Source organism: Colletotrichum abscissum (assembly GCF_030869225.1).
Source record: "Colletotrichum abscissum strain IMI 504890 chromosome Unknown Scaffold_7.1, whole genome shotgun sequence".
NCBI lineage: Eukaryota > Fungi > Ascomycota > Sordariomycetes > Glomerellales > Glomerellaceae > Colletotrichum > Colletotrichum abscissum.
The window spans coordinates 1529221-1553409 of record NW_026850514.1 but is presented as its reverse complement, the minus strand read 5'-3'; the positions used below and the strand labels follow the sequence as shown (position 1 = coordinate 1553409).

The following is a 24189-nucleotide window of genomic DNA, read 5'->3' as shown; positions in this document are numbered from 1 at the left end:
TGGGGAAGCGACACGCACTAACAGGGGCCTGCATTTCATGCATGCATGGCGTTCCAAGTCTTACGTGAGAGTCGCCAGTTCATCGCGCGGGGTTATGGTTTTCACAGTTACCTCGCTAGAATGAGACAGCAAGCCTTTCCTCTTGTTATCTGGCGTGCGTGACTGAGAAAGCGACCCTGGGGATCAGCCGTATGCTTCGCTGTCATAGCCTAACCTCGCGGCGCTAAAGTCATTGGCGCCATGATGCGACCTGATACTAGGCCCTGAAGCCCGGCGGCAGAATGGCCCCCAATCTGCGTGCTGTTGGTACTTGGAGTATCCGTACGAATTGCCAGATTCAACCCTGGCGATTCGCTGCATATCAGAGCAAGTTCGGTTCGATATTCTGCAGAATGCGGCCAAGCAAGCCGACCGTTCCGATACCCAGGGCGCCTTCATACCAACGATCCCATACAATTGGTTCAGTTTCGTTTCGCATTTCAATATTGTCACATCCAAGTAACGTGATTCTAGGCAGCCTCACACCCAAACACCCATATGCGCGGTTGTACACGGGAACTATCGCTGGTGCGTCAGCACTAGATGCCGGGTCAAGTAGGTAGGTCGTAGCCTTACCAAGGCCTTGTCACACCACCCTTCAAGGCGTGAATGATATCTTCGTCAGACTGCGACGACTACTTAAGTCCAGCAGCATGGCCGAAATGAACTCCATTCTATTGTTCAAGCCAGTCATTCGCTTCCTGTCTCGAGGGGAGCCGACACAAGTAAGACACCAATTTAGTCATTTAACCTGCTCTGACACCCAAGTCAGCGACGCTGCTCAATATGGCGACGTACGGCGATCCACCACCACCAGTGCCTCCCATTCCTCCAGCAACGAAGCGCTCGAAGAAGAGTCCCCAGGAAACCTTGTCTGACTTCTGGGACAAGTTTCACTCAAAATACCCGGGGAAGGTGACATCCATCTTCCCTCGCGCCCTCTACACATCCCTCCTCCCTGCTTTCCAGGAGAAGGGGGCATCTTCCACCCGCAATGCGCAGGAGTCATATGACGCGGCCGCTCGCGAGTGCCGAGAGAAGGTCAAGCGAATCATCCGAGAGTGCGAAAGAACGAATGAGAAGTTCACCGACCCCGACTTCGACATTGAGCGTGATCCTAAGAAGAACTGTCTTAACGGTCTTATCCGTGACGGGGACCAGGGTACTGGCGGAAGTGGCGCCGCGGGAGATGTGCCGTATGTGAGCAGCTGGGATGTGAAGAACAGCCTCGACACACTTAACGCCGCGCAGATCTTGGGTCCTAGCTCTACTATCCCCATCGATCCCACGGCGGTGAGCCGTTTTCTTGGGGGCGACAGTGACATCTGGAATCCCTTTGCCAATGCAGCTGCCGGTAAGGGAGCCAAGTCGGGATCTGGCAAAGTCTCGAAGCGTCATGGCGTCCGAGGAAGCGAGTACTACAACCCTGGTTCAATCCACCGCGTTGACTGGATCTTTGATTCGCCGCAATTCACGATGAACGGCTACTCGTCTTCCGATATCAAGCAAGGTTCCAACGGTGACTGCTGGTGGCTCGCCGCGGTTGCCACCATTGCGCACCGGAAAGACCTCATGGAGAAAGTCTGCGTTGCTCGCGACGAAGAGTGTGGCGTCTACGGTTTTGTCTTTCAGCGCGATGGCGAGTGGATTTCGACAGTCATTGACGACAATCTCTACCTCAACGAGTCAGACTTTGACTACTATGGAGACGTCTACGATGCTAGTGGCAAGAAGGCCCGCCTACATAGGAAGAGGCACCAGACGGGCTCTGATGCTCTCTACTTTGCTCGCTGCGATGATCAGAATGAGACGTGGTTGCCGCTTCTCGAGAAGGCATACGCCAAGGTTCATGGTGACTATGAAGCCATCTCGGGTGGCTGGCCCGGCGAGGGAGTTGAGGACATGACAGGTGGCGTAACCTCAACAATCGCAACTAACCGCGTGTTGAGAAAGGACAAGTTGTGGAAAGAGCTTGTAAATTCTGACGGAGAGTTTGTCTTCGCCCTTGCTGCCATGGGTACTGGGTGGGACTGGTAGAAGAGCGGCCTGGCGTTGGGGCACGCATACTCTATCCTTCAGTCACGAGAGGAGGTTGACGAGGACGGTAAGAAGGTTCGCCTCGTTCAGATCCGGTAAGATTTGCTCCTAGAGTCTCAGTATCTTGCCTTGCTCTGACACTTGAACCAACAGGAACCCTTGGGGCGAACGATCCGATGGTGGTGTCGGCGAATGGAATGGGCCGTGGTCCGACGGCTCCAAAGAATGGACCCCGTACTGGCTTAAGCGCATGAATCACACCTTTGGCGATGATGGCGTCTTCTGGATGTCGTACCAGGATATGCTCTCGACCTTTATGTACATCCACCGCACGCGCCTGTTCGACGACAAGTGGACCGTCGTGCAACAGTGGACCTCCGCCAATGTATCTTGGGTGACAGGTTTCCTCCAGACCAAGTTCGTTGCGGAGGTCAAGAAGTCGGGCATGGTCGTAATTGTCCTGACGCAGCTCGACGACCGCTACTTCCACGGATTTGAGGGACAGTACTGGTTCGAACTACACTTCGTCCTTCAGCAAGCTGCTTCTACAACCTCTGTGGCCAGCGATGAGTCCAAAGATGGAGAGAAGAAAAAGGCGGATGCCCCTGAGCCAGAGCAGATTTGCCGCGTCCGACCTGTGCACAAATGGGAGAATCGCTCGGTGAGCTGCGAGGTCGACCTAGAGCCAGGCATCTACGAGGTTCTGCCTAAGATTACAGCCGTTCGCAACAGCGAAGGCGACGTTAGCACAATCAAGCCTGTTGAGGAAGTAGTCAAGGAGTATGCCGAACGCAACCCGCAGAAATTGCGACAGGTAGGCTTGCAGTACGATATCGCTCACGCCAAGGGTGGTGTTCGGAACGAGGACGAGCTCGTAGAGAAGAAGAAGCTTGAAGCGAAGCAGAAGAAGGAGAGCAAGAAAGCAAAGAAAAGAAGAAAGCAGAAAAAGGCGCTCGGTATAGCGGCGAAGGCGCTTGAGGATTCCGCCAAGGTTGTGTCTGACCTCGCGAATGAGGGCAAGAAGACTGAGGAAAAGAAGGATACCAAGGACGCTGTCGGGAAGGAAGGGAAGAAGTCCGAAGACAAGGATCAAAAGAAGGAGGGCGATTCGATTGCAATCAAAATCGCGGTTAAGGAGTCAGCTCAGCCCACTGAGGCAGAGAAGCCGGCGAACGTAAATACGTCAAAGCCTGGCGATGGCCCGACCCCGGAGCCAAAGAAGGATGACGAGAAGGAGCCTAAGGAGAACAAAACTGAAGAGAAGAAACCCGAAAGCGATGAGAGCGAGAAGAAGTCTGAGGAGTCAAAGCCAGCCGAGGAGACTCCCATCGCTGAATCTAAAGCCGAAGACGTCGCTGATGAGACGCCTGTTGAGGAAGCGCCTGCTGAGGAGGAAGAGGTTTCTGATTCAGACTCTGATGCTGAATCCACTGTCTTGGATGACGAAGAGGAGCTGACTGGATCTCCATGGAACGCTGTCTGTGTCTTGGGCCTGCGTGTCTATGCTCGAGACCCCGAGGTTTCCATCAAGCTCGTCAAGCCAAGCGATGACGAGGAGGCCTCAAGCTTGATCGTTGATGGCGAGGCTGCAGGTGCCACTGCTTGAAATTTATGAATGATGATGGACACGACCTTTACGAAACATCTATGTAGGACCTAACACGGGTTTTCTCTTCTCCTTCCTTGACATTGAATGTTGTGGTGACCCTTGAAGCTGATGAAAGTGATTGACCGGCGGATCCCATTGCTCAAATGGAAGGCCTCGAGGTTTACATACGTGACTTCTCGATTAGTTCCTCTACATCTTTGCGCACAATTCAGTGTATCAACTAGAGCATTGGAGAGGTCTAACCTTTAGAAGCGCTTTAGAAGCATCTCTGCCATGGGTCCACTGATAGTAGGTGTTTATCGCTAGGATCCGACAACTCGATCGGGAATCACGCACTATGCCTATTCGGGTCATCAAAAGCGCTGCATCAGAAAACCAGTCGAAAGGTATCGAGCGATTCATCCAACTTCTTCATGGCATCTGAGTGCCTCAAACATCGATACTGTCAAAATGCCTCACCGATTGAGATTCTCAGTATCATGCCTCCAACATCTATCATTGCTACTGGCATTCGTCAGCCAAAGCCTTGCTTCACCAACCCACTCTCAATCGCCCGGCTCTCCCGTAAAACATTTCCCCGCCACGGCCGACATCCCAGGATTCTCCCTCAGGCTCGGGTCCGACACGGCTAGTGTATGCAACAGCTCAACTCCCGGCGTCGCCGGCTTTGTCGATACAACTGATGGCGATGATGAGAGTCATCTGTTCTTCTGGCTTTTTGAAAGCAAGCATCGTCCTTTTAATGACCCCGTAATATTATGGATGTCTGGGTCAGTGTTTCTAGCCGTCTCGAGCCAAAACCAATCTCCCTGCTAACTTTGTTTTCGAATATTTCCAGTGGCCCAGGAGCGTCTTCTACTGGCTATGGCAACCTGATGGAGTTGGGACCCTGTCGCATAGCGCGTGAGGGCGGGTACACCATCGATAACCCGCACGGTTGGAACACGAATGCAACCTTGATCTTTGTCGAGTGAGTTGAGTATTGTCGTTTGGATGCCATCTTGATCTTGGGAATCATGTTTTTTACACTGAAAGATTCTTGACTGATATCTGCATGGTTAAACTTAGCCAGCCAGTAAGTGTCGGCTATTCGACGGGATCCAAGATACCCAATGGTCTGCAAGAAGCATCTCAAACGATGGATCGATTCCTTCGTCAACTCATGATCGCCTTCCCTCAATACTCAAGCCTTGATTTCTATATCGCTGGAGAGTCCTATGGTGGATCGTGGGTGCCGGCTTTGGCTTCCACAATACTTGACAATCAGGCAAATTCCCACGACACAAACTCCCGCAATGTTGACCTCCATTCTGCTGCTTCAGAGTTCTCGGTTCAAAACAACGAACATCATTGGGCAGGAGATCATTCACCGGTCCACCTACCTTCGCGAGTCCCGCTCATCAACTTGAAGGGCATTCTCATTGGCAACGGATTAATTCGACTTCGTATTCAGAATCCAGGGAATTTCGAAGCGCTTTGTTCCGGACCTGATAGTCTGCTAAGCACCTCACAGTGCATCGAATGGGCCCCACTCAACCTTTGGTGCGAGCAGAATCTAGGGGTCTGCGAAGGCACAGGCGATGATGAAGGATGGACATCCCGAGCTTGTATCGAAACACACGAGAAATGTTCCTCCATGAGCGGCTACGTTGTCGACAAATTGAGGCGCAACCCATATGACTGGAGACGAAGTTGTGGTGATGGTCCTTCGGAAGAATGCTACGCCGAGCTAGGCCACATTGACGCCTTTTTAAACCAGACAAAGGTAAAGGTTGCCCTCGGAGTTAACGAAGATGCTTCGTTTGAGGGAATCTCGTACGAAATACTCAAGCAGTGGGAGAGCGTGGGTGACTTGTGGAAGTCCAGCGATGAGTACATCAACAGGCTTCTCGATGAGGTAAATAGCCCAAGGACAGAACAAGGCCTGTATCGAAACTTACTGAAAACTCTTACAGGGGATTCGCGTTCTCATATACGTGGGCGACAAAGATTTATACTGCAATGCAGCTGGAATGCGGCGGCTCGTCAACGAGGGACTGGCATGGCATGGACACCCCTTCTTCCGCTTCCGAGAGATGACTCTTTGGTACCATGACGCTAAGGTAGCTGGCAGGTGGAAGTCTTACAAAGAGCTCACCTATGCCGAGATATTCAACTCTGGTCACTTGGCACCATTCGACCTGCCGGCCGAGTCTGCCTCACTAATCAACTCGTGGGTCCTGGATGGACATCCACCAGTGCAGTAACCGGAAAAAGGCACATTGCGGACAGCGTGATGCTTTACTAGACGGTCATTTTCATATATGTGTAGAACTCTCCAAGTAGAGTCAAGTATTACTGGACTCCGCAATCTCCAGTCGACTAAGGTTCCGTAAAGATGCTGGTAACGCTTCGCACAGACAATCTCCGGCCTGGGCTAGCAGACACATATTCTCTCTCGGGAGGCCTGGAAGTGGCTTCAGTCTAAGATTTTTTAATGTCGCCTCCAAATGCGCACATCTCGTTGCAATTAGCGAAATTGAAGGAAGGTAGCCGGTGTCGAATGTGAAATAAGGAGACCCTTCAAAAGTCGCAAGGACCTCCGGATCTACTATCCCTGCTTCTGTGGACATCGCTTTGAATACAGCCAAGTGACTGTCGTAGTCGTATTCTTTGTCACCAAACGCCGTGTTCAGCCATATTCTGCAACACTCATATCGTGACACAATGACGTATCGTAACGCCGTTGTTAGAGTCTCTTGCCCGGGAACAGGCTCGCTCGGTGGTGATGCGGGCCGGGCTTCAAATGCATCAAATAGTATCTTCCACTGATCTAGTGATGACGCAAGACTGGCTTGCTCATCGAGTAGGTCAGGCGGCACAATTTGGTGTTCTTCCGGGTATATTCTATAAGGGTCGCCATGCCGCAACAACCGCATGGTGCGGCTGAAGATGTCGTCAACCATTCTTTGGGCGTCATAAAATGTTGAAAAGCTGCTGGGAATCGGATGCTCGAGACCTTCCAGATTGGGAAAGTCTATAGGATCGGTCGCGTGCAGGAAAGCGTAGATGCTCAATCGTCGAAACAGAGGCAGTAAGTGTTCCTTAGTCCAGGCATAGTCCCTGATTGTGCTTTTCAGAAGCTGGAATCCGTGTTTCAAGTGCTTTACCGTCTCTTCACGGTTGACTTGTAGGAATTCAATAGTGATAAACAGCAGACACACCAGCAGTATGACAGGACTTCGCTCAGGGGAGGTCATAGTCCTGAGGTCATGGATAGCTGTGTTATAATGTTGCAAGGCGTAAAGATCGTCCTTCAAGAGGATCTCTTCATCCATGTCCTCTTGGAATTGTAGACGTTCACAGAGGGTACTGATGGCAATGACAGAATGGCGCGCGGCAGGCTCGAAGCTGGTGAACTGCATTACCAGTTTAGGCCAAAAATGAGGGTCCACGGCACCCGACATGTAAGGACCGGCTACCTCGCAGAAAAACTGCAAGGCTCTGCCCTCCCCGACCCCGTCTGCTCCCGGAAAGACATGGTGCGGTCGGTAGCGGCGGAGTTGGGATTTGTTTGTTGGCGAGGGCGCCGGACTGTAGCCATCACACTGGCGGCCGGTGGCTGCGCAGCGATTGCAGGTTGGCTTGGTCTCGTCACACTTCACTTTACGTATCCTACTTGATCATGAAGAGTTAGATACGAGGTACCATCTAAGACAAGTTCTCAATTTTCACTGTGTACCGATCGATGAAATGGACACTCTCAGGCACACTCACTTGCATGTTATGCAGCCAGTTCTGGTCTTCCGACTGCCCTTTCGAGCCATCGTGTTTCTGCTTCAGGCCGTCTGCGTACCTAAGGCCACGACCCCACTTGGCCAGCCTCTCCGTCGAAGCGATAACGGGGCAAGCCACCTGCGGTTCTCATGACCCCGGAGCGGGTGTGGGAGGCTTAACCTAGCCGTGGAATGTCGACAAACACATCGGCGACGGCAGGCGCGTGTGCGGAGAAGAAGGAATTCTGGCGTCTGGAGATAATAATTCGGATGTTCCTTCATGGTGCGTCTGCGGGGCGACAGGGGTCCAATGCGAGCCAACCAATATAAGCATAGCTCAGGCCAGCCAACAATGAAGAGCGACGTCCAAAGTACTTGATTGGTCAGGCCAATGGACCATGAGACGGGCTTGTCGATGATGGAAAGTCTTGACTTTCGGAGTGAGTGAGACAAAAAGTATATGCCAAATGTTTTGGATGTTCGTGATAATTGGGGTGTTGGGATGCAGGGCTGATCTTTTCCAGTGAGCGTCTCGCCGAACTCTTATGGAGAACTAGAACGTAAGCTTATGACACAAGAAACGGCCTGAAGGATTTGTCGGAGTGGCTGTGACTGTCATCATGTCATTTTACTCTCTTGGATTAGGCAGCCACTGTTCAGCTGTCTGCTAAGCCCTTCAGAGCTTGCGCTTATGTCGCATCAGCTCAACGGAGGATCACAGATTTGGTAATTTACCCTGATCAAGCGTTCATGACGGCGAATACCATTAGTCTACATACACCGTTGAATCTTCCCTTGCATTTTTGTCTTCCAAGAACAAGCCATAAAAACTAGACACCAAGCGGAATGTCCTAGAATTGTGATTACATGAAAATCGAAGGTTGACGAAGCTGGAAATCCGTCGGATCGAGAAGGTCGTCCAACGAATAATTTAGGAAGAAGTCGCTGAGATTGCATACCCTGAGCTGAGTCAAGTCTATCGATAACATATCTCCGCGCCCAGTAAGAATCAACGAAGCCGGTAGCGGATGTATCTACTTCCGTTACTGGTCCAGAGATCCACGCGGTCAATTTCCTTATCGTCCATCGCGGTGAAGGTTGACGGAATGCCTCGAACAGCGCGGCCAAGCGGATTCTGGTTCACGAGCCAGTTGAATGCCTTCCGCTCATCGGTTCCCTCCTCAGTCTTGTCGATCTGGAGTTCATTTGGTTCGCCCGCATCCTGGCTTCTATCCATCCACAAGTATGCCTGCTTGATCGACTCTAGTGCGTCTTCGTTCGTGATGCTGGCAAAGCTAACATATTCGAGCTCCGAGACGTATTTGTTCGAGTATTCCTTCCAAGTGGCCATCATGATGGTCCGGAAACGACATTTGCGCGGCTCCGGCGTGGGGTCGTCTTCGTTGATCGCGTTGAACACTCTGATTTCGTTCTCGCTTGGATACACAGCCATGTCATCCATGCTCCAGAACATGTCGGGCTTCCAGTCCTGGGGCGAAGGAATCATGACGCCGACATCGACCCTCACAGAGTCCGAACGGCGGTGAGCTTGGAAGATGTAGCCTCTCTTTGTGATATCAGGCACACGGCCATCTTCGGCGTCGCTTAGATCGGCTGCAGCCGTTTGCTCTTCATTGTCTGATTCGGACTCGACTTCTTGTTCTGGCTGGGCTGAGCTAGAACCTTTGCTGCTCTTGCCTTTAAAGATGCTCTTGAACTTCCATCCGCGACGGACGATTTCAGAGGTACCTGAACGCTCTGCTAGCGACAGTGCATCAATGTCTGTTGCAGCGCTGTGGACAAAGCCACTCAAGAAGAGAAGGAGGCCAAAGATGGTAGTCGAAAGTAAGAAGCGCATAGTGACGAGATTTACAAGAGAAGGAAAGTGTGAAAATCTGGACAACGATCTTTTCAAGCCATTTCGTTTTCAAGAAGTTTTGTCTCGATTTAAAGCACGTTCTGGTGGATATAATTGACGCCTTTCCTCAGAAGTCGGCTGCTCTTTTGGGCTGTCCAGGCTGTAGCCCAGATTGATACGGAATGACCGGAGAATACAGAAATTACTCACCATAATAGTGTTCATTCATCCCACCGCCGGCCTGATTCGGTCATAACCGAAACGGATGGTTTTCAAGTGACTTCACTTGAGGCTAAGGGCGGTTAAGAGACGCGATACACGCAACCTCCCAACCCTATCCAGTTGTCCCTCAATTTCATATTAGTTTCAGGTCGGCCACATAATAAAGTTGAAGTTGCGGTTAACGTTTGAGACCTAGCAGTCATTGCTCCGAAAAATTCGCCTCCAAGACCATGGTTTTGGTACACTTGCACGATTCTGATCCTGGGGAAAGTCACGACACACCCCAAAATGCAGATTCACGACAACGCCTTCTCCCCATTTACGGGTGCTGATGGAGACAAGGTGTTTGAGCGCACAGTCGTCAGCTGGTTCTCTCTTCCCGCGGCTGCGCAGAAAGCTTTGTCGGATGTCAAATACGAAAAGACTCAAGTGCCATTCACCGACGCCAACTTCCAGGCTCACCTGGACGCCGCATACCGAGAAAGCTTTTACGGCGGTCTTACAGACCAGCAGGGGTGCTTCGGTCAAGAGGCTGGACCCAGTGTGAAAGAGGATCCGATCAGCGATTCGCCTCCTAAGGACAAGGAGCCAGCTGGTGCTCCGCCTCCAAGCGGCGAGAAGGGGCCTACGGATGCGCAGTGATTGAAAGAGGATTAGGATGAAAGGCGCTACTGATTAACACTTCAACAGTTACATATATCAAGATAGAATAGCACTAGGCTGCCCAAAACCTGTCAGGAAAATCTGAAAAGAATCAGGTATGCAATCTGAGCTTTGGGGGAGGCGGTGAAGCATAATGACCTTGTAAACCCGAGCGGACGTATACTTGATAATCCGAGAACAGACAAGATAAGCTAGAATAGTCTAATTCGGCCACGCTATACAGGCAAAATTTCTTTGGCAAGCTCTTCCTGAGCAGGTGTTTAGTGAGGTAATGTAGTCGTTTCCGATCAACCATGATAGCTCAAGTACAAGTCAGCACAGCATTACCTAACGTAACAACCATGCAATGTTGACCTCCCCACAGCTTCTCGGATGAAATGAATGATGCTTTTATGTTGTATTCGGACGTCTTAGTCTCATAACTCATCCGTATCATCGCAGAAAATCTACCTCCCTCTGGAAAGCGATCATATAATATGGACCTAGGAACGCAATCTGACCAACCGATTTAAGCCTTTTGACAACTCCTGGGAATACTTCCTATTACTAATATCACTCCTGTGTCAAATCTTGCTTGTGACTATCACTATCACATTGAGTCCAAGATACAATAGATTATTTAACACATCGTAGAATTTTTCTTTTCTTCTTCTTTTTTTTGTTGGGGGGGGGGGGGGGGGGGGGGGGGGTCCCGGTTTTTCATTATGTTCAACTTGAGAACATGACAGGATATGTATCCAAGTAGTCAGGTCAAGACATGATGCCTTAGTACTCAAAGGCCATGTTTCAAAATGATTGGTAAATGTTATTCAACGCTTGATGGATTTTGTTGCATCCCACGAACTTCCAAAAGTGTCACATTCCGGATCTTGATACGGTTTGCTACCAACCCCTTCTCTTCAAGTTATTGATACTCTTCTGAGTTCTTTTCATATACAGATAGGATGTATTCTAGTACATCTTCTAAGCCGAGTAATCTGAATGTTACCTATAGCCCAAGTTTTCGCGCATATTGATGAGAGCAAATTCGAATGGTCGCCATCCCCCAGCTCAAAGAGCCTGACAAGTCAAGGTCATACCATTATCCTGAGCCTTCTGCAGAAGTTCGTCATAGGCAGAGTCCATCTCGGACTGCGTCAGCCAGCCGCTCTGTCGCATTGCATTCAGCGCGTTCTTGAGGTATTGCCAGCAGTCGTATCCGTTTGAGGGGAGGAGATCCGTGTCATTGATAAGCTCGTCGACTTCGTCGAAGGTGTCGACGTACCCGTTGATGGGAATATTGGCGACAAGTTTCGGAATCAGAGAATCGACGTAGCTGCCTGACTCACGGCGATCGCGGTCGAGCTTGAAAGTTCGGGTTTGGCCCTTTTGGGTCGCGTGATAGCGATAGGATACGTCATATTCGTCGCGGTCGATCACGATAGCTACGTGATAAGATTGTTTGTGATAGCATACCAGCCTTGCTTGCAGCTTTTCGGCATCTCGCTTGTGTAAGGATACGTCTTTTGCTATGTCTCCATTGTGGCCGGGAGTGGCATAGACGCTGGTGACGTTAAGAACGATAGATAGTAGGGTAAAAATGAAGTAACCAAGCAACATGATTGAAAGAGACCAGTTGCCTAGGCAGGAGTCTAAAGATTCAGGCTGGTGATGCAAAAGTCTAAGGCAAGTGGTTGAGGCACAGTGAGAGGCGTTTAGTCTGATAAAATATCTTCCATGAGATATAACGAGATACAACGAACACTTATATTCTCTCATGTCTTATAAATCACTGAAGAAAGCCGCCAGATATACTTCATGTGACACCGCTCCATAGGCCATTTCTCAAAATTGACAGATATGAAAAGGCAGAACTAAGTTCGAGGTAAGACCCGTCGTCATTTAAGGTAGGTAAAGCGGCAAGACCGAGGCTCAATGACGATCGCCCTTCCGTCAGGGGCATGGAGTCAACTTGGATACTTTCTGAATGTCGGAATGGTGCTTGATGATAGAAATCGGTCGCCATGATTGAACGATCCTATTTTGAGTCCTTCTTTGCAGATGAGGAGTAAAGGATGGCACTGGAACATGATAAAACACAGTGGTATGCTACCTACTTGCTGAATGCATGCGAGGTATTTTCACTACGTTTGGAAGACCTTTGACATCACAGGGGTACTAGTCATGTCTTATGGAAAGAATCTAGTCAGGCCAACGCTGATAGCCATGCCAATCTATCAGTGCTGGGTTGGAGATATTCCCGGATTCGCCGGATATAGTGTACTATAATCAAGCTTTCACCGCGACAAGTGTCATTTCATTCGACGGAGTGGTTCGTTTTACACTCCAGCCGAGCTAAAGATGATTTTTCATTAGTACACAAGTCAACTCCGCCAATTGTTGATTTCTGATGTAACCAATGCTGGATCCCCGTGGCAGTTGTACTGCACCGGAAGAGACCGAAATCTACCAGCGTATATTTATAGTGTTTTTACTTGGCGTCAGTGTCCGCCAGGCATTGACCCTAGCAGGTGTTTCATTGCCCCTTGTCATGGTGAACTGAGGTGCCGTTCCGGCGAGTTATTCTCATTTCTGGACAAGTGCTGCGTTGGTTTCGATTTGCCTACCAAATTCGGGTGCGCAAATTACTACTTAGTATTTTTTTCGCCAGGTGTTTCGATTGTCTAATACGTTCCAGGTGATGTCGGCAGGTGTCTAGCTTAACTGAAGCCCATCACGGCAGGTTCCAGCTGCTCCTCTGACTACGAGCTATCTACGCCGCATTAAGCAACGATTTCACGTCGATTTTTACTTCATGCAGCAGTTCTGACTCAACCATCCTCGTCCGGCAAGAGATTCAATTCTCTCCGTTCTGGCAGAAATCGATGGGGTTGAGTTGACCAGGATTTCGAATTCGCGTATCTTGAATGATGCGAGCGATTCCCCTTCGGTTTCGGTGTCGGGTTTCGGCAGCTAATATGGAGCGGCCCCGCCATTGCTCTCCAGCCTAAATGACTCGTAAAGAATACAAATACCACTGCAAATAATTACACGGTCATCGAGAAACAAAATCATTTGTTCACCCTCTAAAGTGATGCGTGAAACATGTTCAAGGGCTCATTCCCAATTAGGAGGCGGTTCTTGCGAGGCGCTGAGGGTATCGACGACATGGCGACAAGTACGACCGAAAAGCGAGCCGCCACAGACCACTTCAATCTCAGCTTGTTATCGCCCATGGACTACTGAGATAGAGACTGGAGTTAGCATGCGACAGAGCTCTTATTGATGCTCGCTGCTTTCCCGTATCAGCCACCATCGTATTACTTTTAGCGGGAGGCTGCTGCCTAATGTTGTCATGGCGACTAACAAAAGTTCCCTAGACTACCTCACTTTCTTTAGTTCTTTTGAACAGTCTTGTGCTCTCGCGATCTAGCCACTTGGCGGAGTTTGCGTTTTCAAAATCTCCTCAGGCATAAGCGCACAAGTATCACTAAAACGCTCGCCAAGCACACGGATACTTGCTTTCATTTTCCCTGCATCAACTCTCACCCCGAAGCGGAGTCGTAATGTATCCTAAGCCTGGTAGTGTTTTCGAAAACGGCGGGATTGCAAGTCTTGCGATCCTTCTCTTTGCCAGAACGGTGGACTGCATCACTCCGCTATCATCTGGCCTCGCTAGCACTGGAAAATGCAAGCCGGTGACTTGGGAAGATTCCACAACCCCCGGCCGGCCCGCGGCCACGATCTCACGACCACGCGCATGCACAACTCACACAACCATTCATGGGATCAGAGGTGCCGATACAAAGCCCGGAGAGATCAACTGTCGCTATACTAGCGACACCAATGAGAACGTGGGCCCGGAGACCTGTCAAGAGCTCGCAACTCGTTACGGGATTACCCTAGACAAGTTCTTCCTCCTCAACCCTTCTCTGGACCGAGACTGCGGGAACATACTTCCTTGCGCCTCATACTGCACTCGTGGATGTACTTGACCCCAATGCACGAGTTTTGACTGTAATCAAACTTATCTTTCTACCTGCTTTAGTTGTTGAACCGAAAAGGGCGTGGGATGGCATCTGTGGTCCGTCGCGCCCGGGGGTCACCTGTGTCGGGACTGACGGGCAATGCTGCAACTCCGAGACTTGGCGATGTGGTCAGAGAGAGTAAGTGATAAAGTCCCGACCCTTTCCTGCTATTGATGGCTGTCTATCATCGGAACTCGCAGATGCTGACCCTTTACACCGTGCTTCAGCATAGATTGTGCTCCCGGCACTTGCTGGGAGGGTATTTGCTGGGGCCACAAGGTGTACACCACCGATGGGACCTGTGGATATGCAAACGGGAATCGCAAGTGTGCTGGCAAGCAAGGAACTTGTTGCAGTATCTATGGCCGCTGTGGCAGATATGAAGACTTTTGCGGCGCTGGAATCTGCCAATCGGGAGACTGTGAAAGTTTACAGCCACACATGGATGTATTCTTCATGAACGAGCAGATGTGCCGCATTTGAGTATTGCATCTGCACAGCCAGAGATAGAAATGGCCAGAATGTCTTTTTGTAGTCTCCCTCTGGTATGCTCAGAGGGGCCATCTCAGATTTTGACGAAGGTGGGACCGTGTGAGGATGAGAAGTGAGGGGCATTTTGGGATACCCCGCCTACGTGGGCAGCCTCAACTCGATCGCACGGCTCTCCTAGCAAAAGCAGATAATCTTCATGCCATCAGGAAAATAAGCTTATTTCAACTAGCGATACATCTAGAAACATTAGAGGTCGTTCTCAACATGACAGAAGCCAATGATTGCTCGCAAACCGGTGGGGAGAGGCAAGACGGAAATCACTTCCCGTGCCCCTCGATGGCTAAACATATTTCCGGGGGCGGTTTACTCACGATTAGAAATCCACGCCGACGTCATAGAAGAAAGCAACAGTTAGCTACGTAAGTCACACGTAAATCACGCCAGTGATAACATCACTTTTCGCCATTTATAAGGCGAGCCCAAAGTTCAATTCAGCTTCTTCATCTTCACGGTACACGATACAAAGCGTTACAATGACTGCCAAGATCTTCATCACAGGAGCTACGGGCTACATCGGCGGCGACGCCCTTTACCAGCTTTACCAGAAGCACCCGGAGTTCGAATACGCGCTTCTCATCCGAACACAGGAAAAGGCAGACAAGGTGCTCGAGAAGTACCCGAAAGCCAGGATTGTCATTGGGGGACTCGATGATTCGGAAACCCTGGAGCGCGAGGCAGCATGGGCTGATGTCGTACTTCGTAAGTTGTCTATATCTCAAACACGAGTTAGACCCCCTCACTGACATACATCTCACCTCGCTCAGATACCGCCGACTCTTCAGACCACGCAGGTGCAGCCAAGGCTATTGCAAAGGGACTCGTATCAGGCCACTCGCCATCCCGGCCAGGGTTCTGGCTGCACACAGGCGGCACCGGTATCCTGACCTACTTCGACTCGGAAGTGAAGAAGACGTTTGGCGAGCACGACGACAAGGTCTTCAACGATTACGATGGCGTTGACGAGCTCGTCAATTTGCCAGCTGCCGCATTCCACCGCAATGTGGACGAGATCGTCCTCGAGACCGGCAACAAGCACACCGATTCCGTCAAGACTGCCATTATTTGCCCTCCCACAATTTATGGCCAAGGACGTGGCCCCGTGTCGGGAAGAGGCCGTCAGGTGTACGAATTGGCTACTTTTGTGCTGAAGGAGGGCTACAGTCCTCGTATTGGAAAGGGACTTACCCGGTGGAACAACGTTCACGTTCATGACCTCAGCGTGGTGTTTGAGTTGCTAGTTGAGGCCGCGCTCGACCAATCTCGAAAGGACGACAAGGAGATTTGGGGTGCCAAGGGATACTTCCTCACGGAGAATGGCGAGCATGTTTGGGGTGACTTGTCGACGCTGGTTGGGAAGACAGCACATGAGCAGGGCTTCATTAAGCAAGAGCCCGAGGTACGGGAGTTGTCTTATGACGAGGCCGTCAAGTCATCTGCTGGCTTCGAGGCAGCTAGTTGGGGTTTGAACTCTCGGGCTTCTGCCTTGCGTGCGAAGAAGGTTCTCGGATGGAAGCCTCAGGAGAAGAGTCTGGAAGATGAAGTGCCGACCATTGTCAAGTCTGAGGCAGCTAGATTGAAGCTCTAGAATCTAAACCTCGAATTGTTAATGAAGTCTAAACGTCAGTTGATTATCCGAAGTTTGGCACCAACATCCTATCAATCGGAAGTTACATGCTAGTACATGTAGACAGTAGTAATCACGCACCTCATACGCCGTTGCAAGTAGTGGAGGATTGAGATAACACTCGATGGCGTGCTCAAAGTTGGCCGATGGCGGAGATGGTCGGCAATTATCATGCACATGAACCGGCGCAAGATGCGATCTCGACATTGCTCCTCACTTGCGCGTCATCTCCAACTTACATAACCAACTCGCATGATGCCAAATGCCAATGAGGAAACAGCACGTATATCAAGACGCCTCAGCTCTCATTCTCATCACATAACCTCAACATGAGAACAAGACGTTCCTGCTTCACTACATATCATCACTCAATTTGAAGCCTGCAATTGTTCTGCCACCATGTCTGCAACCTCAGTCCGCGAAGGCGGCCCAGAACTCAAAGGCCCCCTCGACTTTCAAGACAGCCCCCTCCGCAAAGCCTCCCGCCAACCTCTTCTACTAGGCCTCTTCCTCAACCTCCAAGACATCAACTTCTCCACCCACCCAACAACAAACACCTGGACCTTCGACTACAACGTCGCCCTCGTCCGCCGCGCCGAACAGCTCGGCTTCGAACTCGCCTTCAGCCGCACCCAGTGGCTCCCCAAAGGCGGCTACGACGGTGAGGCTTCGCTCGACGCCTTCGTCGCCCTGGGTGCCATGGCGGCCGTGACGGAATCTATCCTGCTCATCTCCACCATGCATGTCCTCTACGGGCCGCTTCATCCCTTACATATTGCCAAGTACGGCGCTACGCTGGATCACATCGCCAAGGGCCGTTGGGGTATCAATGTAGTTACGGGTCATCGGGCCGTGGAGCACGAGATGTTTGGCCGGCAGCGCATTGAGCATGATCAGCGGTACCGGATGGCTGGCGAGCTGTTTGACGTGGTGAATAGTCTCTGGAATGAGACGGAGAACATCTCGTACGAGGGTAAAGTCTCGCCGTGGCGCGTCGAGAATGCGTGGATCACGCCGAAGCCACAGTTTGGCCGCCCGATCCTCGTCAACGCGACGGGTTCGCCCGCAGGCATCGAATTCGCCGCCCGGTACTCTGACCTAATCTTCATTACCTCGCCGGGGACGGCGCACATTGACAGCGCGCTCGAGACCCTGCCGGCCCATATTGCCAACATCAGGGCTGCTGTAGAAGCCCAGGGCCGCAGCGGAGTCAAGATCATCATCAACCCGATCATTGTATCGAAAGACACGCCTGAGGAGGCATGGGCGTACGCTGAGAGCATCGCCGAGGGAGCCAAGATCCAGGCGGGCACCAAGAAGTTTGGAACGGCGAACGGGGCGTATGATAGTGATGCTCATGCTTGGCGGGGTAGAAAGGATGCCAAGGAGAATAAGGGGTTGAATCTGGGAGGGAATATTGAGATTATTGGGTCGCCGGAGCAAGTCGTTGAGCAGCTGGATGCGCTACACAAGGTTGGCATTGATGGTGTCCAGATCAACTTTTATAATTTTGCACCAGATCTGGAGTACTTTGGCGAGAAGATTTTACCTCTGTTGAAGGATGCTGGTCTGCGAATAGACTGATACTGAGCGGGTTTTAAATGCATGTAGATCCAAAATGTTCTTCATCATTAACTTATCCCCTTGGATCCCGCCACGTGAATGCAAAACTCCAAATCGCCATGAAAGAATCGAAAATCATACCACCCAAATGCTGTACAGTATGTTTTACAAAGTCTACACAGACCTCCTTCGACCCATCAAGAGCTAGTCGACTTCCGACATTTTGGCGGCGGACTCAGCGGCGTCGGGCATTCCAAGTCCACGTCCTCCTCATTAACGCCAAAATAGTACACATCATCATCCGAATCCCGTTCCGTTAACGCTATGCTCATATGCCTCCTCACACTCAGATCCCTACGCAGCGCCACGCCGAGACTGCTATCACTCCGCAAACTACTCCTCACGCTCGCCCGTCGAGGGATCCCACGCTCACGTTCCACACCCCCTTCGACGCGCTCACTCTCAACAACGATGATGCCGTGCTCGCTCTCCCGCCGGACCCCGTGAACCTCCACCACCGGCATCGCGGCAGCGGCCGCCGCCATCATGGGCCCCGCGTGCAGAGGCATGGGCACGGGCTCAATGTCGTCGAGACCATTGATGCTCGAGTGGTCGCTCTGCTTCCGCGTGCGTAGCCAGAAAAAGGTCGGACCGGGTTTCCTCATGCCCGTTTCCGAGGCGCAGCTGATGGACGACGATATCCTCTCGTTGTTGACCCCGTTTATACCTGGGAGAACGCGTTGCGGGCCCTCGCCGAAAGTCATGTCCTCTCTGAACATGCCTCCGCCAAAGATGGTGGCGTCGTCGTAGTCGTCGGTGAGGCCTCGTTGTTTTTGTTCAACGAGCGGTCGGAGGGTGGGGATACAGCAGCAGATGACTGCGCAAGAGAGTTCTACGACGGACCAGAGGATGATGGATATCCCATCGTACGTCATGTCGACCATGTCAAAAGACCCTGGGAGATATGCGATCCGCATGACGGATACTGCGCATGTTCTGGGCGGAAACAAATCCGCATTATTACCAAAGCTTCTCATGAAGGAACAAAGGGTTTTAACTCACAGTAGCCCCAAGGTAAAGCTGATGACGAGAGCCAGCTTCTCCACTCGCCGAAGTCTTAGCCTTCCGAGCAACGGTAACGGCAGAACGAAGATGAAGATGTTCGTAAGCAGGTGTATTGACGCATTGGCAAGCCACCATCCCAACACACTGACGGGCGAATCCGTCATCTCGCGCTTGAGGACCAAGCTGTACGTGATGCCCGCCGATACCATCAAGGATACTCCAAACAGAACGAGAAACGCGATGCCCGCATTGCACAGCATCTCGACCATGAGAAGAGGGAAGCTTCGGCGGTATTGGAGGAGGAAGGCGATCTTGATGGTGACAAAGGCGATGCTGTAGATCATCATTATGAACATTGCGAGCTGTTTTTAGGCATGTACAATTAGCATCCGAGGCAAGGATGGAATTACCATGTTTGGAAAAGCTTACCTTTTGAGCTTTCTCAATTGTTTGTGCCTGCGTCATCCAGACATGCTTTCCAAGTCCGAATCTGGTACCTGTGTCCCTCTCACCCACGTCAGCCCACACAGTGTCCTTCCATGATTGTCCTCTCCATCTGAACACCTACTCCTTCGCGGTTAAATCCAATAAGTTCAATATCACAAACTTACCCAAACATAGCATGATTCCATGGAAAGCCACCGTAGCAAACGAAAGCGTCACCATCGTATCGTCGGCACCCCACTTCTTAATAACCCGCGCCCTCACGTAGATCCGCAGCCCGACAAAAACAGTCGTGACGACGAGCACCGCGATGATAACGCCGAGCATCATGTGAGCGAGGCTCTCGTGAGAGAGCGCCTGCATCTGCGTCGAGCCGAAGCCTCCCTCGGTGGTCTCATTGGAAGACACGTCCATGTCTTCCTTTTCTAGCCCAGGCCAGATCAACATTGAGTAATCTCGATGCCCTGGTTGTTTTCAATCTTTATTTCGAGACGCGCATCGGGGATCTGGGTTCCGTCCTTTTGGGCGACGGGAGTCCCAGTCGTGTTTCGGTTCGTTTCTCTCCAAGCGAGTGCGAGGTTGGCTTCGCAGCCCCTCCGAGCTGCTTGGAAGCTAGGGGACCTGAAGCCCTCAACTGATATTACCCTTTTCAGACACGACTGTGAATGATGACAGCATGTAGTCGAACAAAAGCAAGAGAGTTCAAGACAAGAACAAGGAATTGAGAAAAACGAAGAGAAGAGCAGAACCAGAAAAGACAGGTAGGGCCGTCCAAGGTGAAAAAGGGAAGGCCTTTACCACATATACGCGCAAAAGAACGCCACGGGCTTAAACTTCGGCGCTTACACGAGCCTCAGTCCATTCCCGGCATGCGTTCGGAAAGAGAATGTCTCAGACGCCGCGTCCCCGGCTGCACGATGGCCGCTCCGGATCCGGCGAATCAATCCACGCTTAGAGTGCGCCCACTCGTGGCTGGATCTTCTTCCCACCTGGGTTCGATAAAAGTAAACACTCAGTCACGCCAGTCCATCTTTTGCTCCTGTATCAAATTCATCTTCATCGTAGAAGAACTTTCGCCTCTCCTGAAACATGTACCCATTCCCATGGCCGCATTCGAACCACCGAATTCGGAATGGGAGCCGGTAACTTGTTAGCATTTCGTCAAAACGTCCTGAGCTTCTTTCAGCACTTGAACATGTTCTGTTTCTCAGCGGTATGTCTCGCCCGCTACAAGGCGCCGTGTAGAAATATCGGCCGATAACAGAGTCCATGCACGAACCAGCTCCGAATTCAGCGTGCGACGAACATGAACCTCCCCGGTGCTACCAATCGTTGCAACTTTCCTCAGGATAACAATTGAGTCGTAGGGAATGAGTCGTTCAGTCCATTTCTTCCGTGGATCCTGTCGCACACCAAAGTACGCACACAAGGCACATACGTAGTGAGGCGCGACGGTGTCTTCAGCCAAGTGGAGAAAGCGACCCTTGGGGGCGATCGATAGGAACCCGGAAATCTGGTCCGAAGACTCGGAATCGACCAGATCGACCTGTCACGCCTTGTCAGATGAAAGCCCTACCATGGCAGGCATGGCTGCTTGAGCAGGTGGACAGATATGATGTAAAAATCTCGGTTACACCGGCGGGTCCGTCCCAAGACACTGATTCTCGTGGCGTTTACGTGGCGTTCCCCTCCATTGGCGTCAAAATCCACCTTCCGGTCCCAAACTAAACAACGCGGAGCCGGGCGCTACATCGACGGGCGGCCGGCTCGGCTTGCCGGAGGCAAGTATGATATCCATACCGGGAAAATCTCCGAGAGGTTGCAAGACCGGGGTATGAACATGACCGATGCCCCGAGCCTGGGTCGACTACCATTCGCCGGGCCCCCGGGCGGAAGCAAAGTCGCAAGATCGAGCATTGCGCAAAAGTCTAGAATGGCCCATGAGTCGACGTCGTGGTTCTCGTAGGTGAGGAAATGGCCCCTTGTTTCGATCCAAGGTAACCTATAAGTAAAAGTCGTGCGCATATACTATACGTTTGATTTGGTTTCCGCTTGGTCTGACGTTCTGCCTCAGACCCTAGTCAATCGAGGTCCGAGGAAACCCACTCGCACACCCACTTTACGGAGGGCGGCCCGCGCCGTTGTTCGATAGTGCCCAGGCCGAGATCGAGGATGTGATTTTGTCGTCAAGGTGGAGGAACAATGCCTATTCCGAGTATGAGAGTCAGCAGCGAGATCAAGACACGATTGCATATTGCTCAATATAGTTCACTCGGCACTCTGAAGAAAGTCCTTTTTGAAATGTTTTGCATTCAATTTTGGTATGTTGTTTCTGTTGTCGTCTCAATGCCATGAGAGGAAATGCCGCGCTCAAAACCACACCTGTCCTTTTATGCCATCCAGGAGTCAGGTAATTACAGTGAAAAGAAAGATCCGAAACCGTTCCTATGCCGCAAAAAGCCACCTGTCGGGGCCATGTATGAAAGAATCTTTTGTTTTTCCGTACCGTAAATGCTCCTTGACGCAAATCGCTGAAACCCCTCTCGCCCAAACCCTTTCTGATGCAAATAGAGGGGAGGAAGAGAGATGAAGAAAAGACTCGAAGCAAAGCGAAAGCACAGGCGGTCTGTTTAGACATTGTGATCGCCGTTAATAGTAGTAGTGCCTTCGCTGCTAGGCTTCTTCTCTGTTGCGGTGTTGCCGGCCCTTGACGCCACCTTTTCGAGAATGACCTTCTTACGGAACTCAAAGACGGTGTTGTGCTTGGACTTGATCGCCTCACGGACGCGGTTCTCGGAACGGCCCATCCAGATGTGGTAGGGAGCCATGCTAGCGGGGAACAGGGGCAGGTTCTGGGAAGACTCCATGAAGCGGTAGGGGTCGCGCTTCTCGAATGAGGCGATAATGTCCAGTTCAGAGGCAACCTGTTCGCAGTAGACCTCAAGAGGCAAATCGTTGACGTCCTCGCCGAAGGGGTTCTCAATCTCGCGACCGATAAAGAGGATACCGAGAATGATGTAGGAAGCAGCGACGGTGGCGGGAATGGTGATCCAGCCGAGCTTGTCAATCAGCTGGAAGGGAAGCAGCATAACGTAGACCCAGGTGATCTGGCTGATGGCGATGGCATACGCAATGGGGAGAGGCGTGGTCAAGACACGCTCGGTTCCGGTCATGATGTCGTTCAGGAGGGCAACGTTGTTGTAGGCGAGAGTCTGCTGCATAGGGACCTTGAGCTGGCCATCCTCGACCATCTTGTCAACGAGGCAAGAGATATGGGAGAGAATCTCGAGGGGCAGGTTGCCGAGAGGTCGGGAGGCCTTCTTGATGGTCTTACGAGGGTTGCTGGCGGCGAAAGAAACACCGAGGTACTCGCCAGTCTCCTTGAAGAAGTTCTTCTTCTTCAGAGTCATTTTCTCGGGCTCGGCAGACGTGGCTTCTTGCGCAAAGGTCGTCATGTGGGAGACGAGATGCTCGAGGTCCTCGTACTGGGTGTAGGGTTCGAAGCGAAGTTTGTGCTTCAGGGAGACGGAAAAGGCGAGGAGCAGGTTCATGCAGCCAACCTTGCGGAGCAGCGATTGTCTAGGATCGATACCCTCATTGTCACCACCATGGATCCAGAAGACGCGGCCGAGACTCTGTGTCGCAAGAATGAGCTGGGCCCAGTAACGACGACCCTCGGCGTAGCGCTCGTAGGCGGTAGAACTGCGGAAAGAAAGACCCAAACCGACGACGAAACCCAGGACGGTAAGCAAGACAGAGTCGACACCCATAGTCGTACGGTACTTGTCGATGACGGTGATAGCGGCAGCCCACAGAGACATCCAGATCAGGGGAACAATCATCTTGGGCAGAATGCTGCCGTGCATTTGCATGAACAAAGGCCATTTGGAGTGCTTGAGAATGTCGCGAGGACCGGTGAAGTAGTCGTCAATGTCAATGCTGGTGTTCTTTCTGCTAAACGGGTTCGGGGTCATGGGGCCCGTAGGGGACATGGTATCGCGCAGCTCTTCTGAGTTGAAGTCGGTCATGCGCGGCTTGATGGTGAAATCCTGGTGGTGCTGGTTGTCGCTCGCAGGGTTGTGGTTGTTACCGCCCGTAGGCGCGTGGCCGCCTTCTTCAGCCATGATGTGAGGCGTGACTCCGGAGTCGTTCGTTGGTATATTGATTGTTGGAACTTCGTAGGCCGAGGTGTTGAGGTGTGGCATATCCGGGAGAGGGAGGGAAGAAGGGGAGCGGGAAGGGAAGAAGGAGCTTATTGATATGCTCCTAACTTGTCAATTATAGACAGACCCTGTCCGTCAATCGGCAGCGATGGCGGCGGGAGTGAGGGATGGTCGGTCGAAAAGAGTAAGGACCGTACTACGTAAGGACGGTAAGGCAGCTTTTGGCGCGGGAGTGTTTGGTATATGAAGCGGTAGCGCTGGAAGGGGTAACGAAATTGGTCGGGAAGATGGTGAGAGAAGGAGGGGGGACCTTGTGTGAGGTTGGGATATTAGACGGGAGTTAAACTCGAAAAGGGCGCTGATGGTGTGGACGTTGACCAGGGCCAGGAGGTGAGATGGTGTGGTAAGCACAGGTACGGCTACTGTGAAGTAGGAATTTGCACTGTTTAACTCCATCGTTTTGCATTACTAGAGGATTACCGCAGTACATATAGACGCTACCCTACCCTCGAATTCCGCACTATTTAACCTTAACCCTTTTTTTACCTATTCTTTTTTTTATTTTACCCTCTCCCTTATTAAGGGATT

At 51.4% G+C, this 24189-nt stretch overlaps 12 protein-coding genes across 12 annotated transcripts; 7 read left to right on the top strand and 5 right to left on the bottom strand.

Annotated features, from left to right (window-relative positions):
• Nucleotides 1-825: 825 nt before the first annotated feature.
• On the top strand, nt 826-3682 carry CABS01_04029 (calpain family cysteine protease; the record flags this gene model as incomplete). Its single annotated transcript, XM_060537401.1, has 3 exons — nt 826-2013; nt 2077-2171; nt 2230-3682. 3 exons carry the CDS (start codon nt 826-828, stop codon nt 3680-3682), a joined length of 2736 nt encoding a protein of 911 aa, XP_060391659.1.
• A 453-nt stretch (nt 3683-4135) lies between these two features.
• Nucleotides 4136-5931, top strand: CABS01_04028 (uncharacterized protein; the record flags this gene model as incomplete). The annotated part of the gene is made up of 4 exons (XM_060537400.1): nt 4136-4455; nt 4524-4655; nt 4754-5582; nt 5641-5931. The coding sequence occupies 4 exons, from the start codon at nt 4136-4138 to the stop codon at nt 5929-5931; spliced, it is 1572 nt and encodes a 523-aa protein (XP_060391658.1).
• An 81-nt stretch (nt 5932-6012) lies between these two features.
• On the bottom strand, nt 6013-7089 carry CABS01_04027 (C6 zinc finger protein; the record flags this gene model as incomplete). The annotated part of the gene is made up of 2 exons (XM_060537399.1): nt 6013-6131; nt 6183-7089. The coding sequence occupies 2 exons, from the start codon at nt 7087-7089 to the stop codon at nt 6013-6015; spliced, it is 1026 nt and encodes a 341-aa protein (XP_060391657.1).
• A 1360-nt stretch (nt 7090-8449) lies between these two features.
• On the bottom strand, nt 8450-9298 carry CABS01_04026 (uncharacterized protein; the record flags this gene model as incomplete). The annotated part of the gene is made up of 1 exon (XM_060537398.1): nt 8450-9298. One exon carries the CDS (start codon nt 9296-9298, stop codon nt 8450-8452), a length of 849 nt encoding a protein of 282 aa, XP_060391656.1.
• A 510-nt stretch (nt 9299-9808) lies between these two features.
• CABS01_04025 (necrosis and ethylene inducing protein) lies at nt 9809-10162 on the top strand (the record flags this gene model as incomplete). Its single annotated transcript, XM_060537397.1, has 1 exon — nt 9809-10162. The coding sequence occupies one exon, from the start codon at nt 9809-9811 to the stop codon at nt 10160-10162; it is 354 nt and encodes a 117-aa protein (XP_060391655.1).
• A 1071-nt stretch (nt 10163-11233) lies between these two features.
• Nucleotides 11234-11782, bottom strand: CABS01_04024 (uncharacterized protein; the record flags this gene model as incomplete). Its single annotated transcript, XM_060537396.1, has 1 exon — nt 11234-11782. One exon carries the CDS (start codon nt 11780-11782, stop codon nt 11234-11236), a length of 549 nt encoding a protein of 182 aa, XP_060391654.1.
• Nucleotides 11783-13728: 1946 nt separating this feature from the next.
• CABS01_04023 (uncharacterized protein) lies at nt 13729-14673 on the top strand (the record flags this gene model as incomplete). Its single annotated transcript, XM_060537395.1, has 3 exons — nt 13729-14149; nt 14211-14328; nt 14418-14673. 3 exons carry the CDS (start codon nt 13729-13731, stop codon nt 14671-14673), a joined length of 795 nt encoding a protein of 264 aa, XP_060391653.1.
• A 542-nt stretch (nt 14674-15215) lies between these two features.
• On the top strand, nt 15216-16327 carry CABS01_04022 (uncharacterized protein; the record flags this gene model as incomplete). Its single annotated transcript, XM_060537394.1, has 2 exons — nt 15216-15441; nt 15507-16327. The coding sequence occupies 2 exons, from the start codon at nt 15216-15218 to the stop codon at nt 16325-16327; spliced, it is 1047 nt and encodes a 348-aa protein (XP_060391652.1).
• Nucleotides 16328-16765: 438 nt separating this feature from the next.
• Nucleotides 16766-17950, top strand: CABS01_04021 (methanesulfonate monooxygenase; the record flags this gene model as incomplete). The annotated part of the gene is made up of 1 exon (XM_060537393.1): nt 16766-17950. The coding sequence occupies one exon, from the start codon at nt 16766-16768 to the stop codon at nt 17948-17950; it is 1185 nt and encodes a 394-aa protein (XP_060391651.1).
• A 176-nt stretch (nt 17951-18126) lies between these two features.
• Nucleotides 18127-19885, bottom strand: CABS01_04020 (uncharacterized protein; the record flags this gene model as incomplete). The annotated part of the gene is made up of 4 exons (XM_060537392.1): nt 18127-18925; nt 18992-19356; nt 19424-19491; nt 19606-19885. The coding sequence occupies 4 exons, from the start codon at nt 19883-19885 to the stop codon at nt 18127-18129; spliced, it is 1512 nt and encodes a 503-aa protein (XP_060391650.1).
• Nucleotides 19886-20355: 470 nt separating this feature from the next.
• Nucleotides 20356-20592, top strand: CABS01_04019 (uncharacterized protein; the record flags this gene model as incomplete). The annotated part of the gene is made up of 1 exon (XM_060537391.1): nt 20356-20592. The coding sequence occupies one exon, from the start codon at nt 20356-20358 to the stop codon at nt 20590-20592; it is 237 nt and encodes a 78-aa protein (XP_060391649.1).
• Nucleotides 20593-22068: 1476 nt separating this feature from the next.
• On the bottom strand, nt 22069-23643 carry CABS01_04018 (uncharacterized protein; the record flags this gene model as incomplete). The annotated part of the gene is made up of 1 exon (XM_060537390.1): nt 22069-23643. One exon carries the CDS (start codon nt 23641-23643, stop codon nt 22069-22071), a length of 1575 nt encoding a protein of 524 aa, XP_060391648.1.
• Nucleotides 23644-24189: the final 546 nt, after the last annotated feature.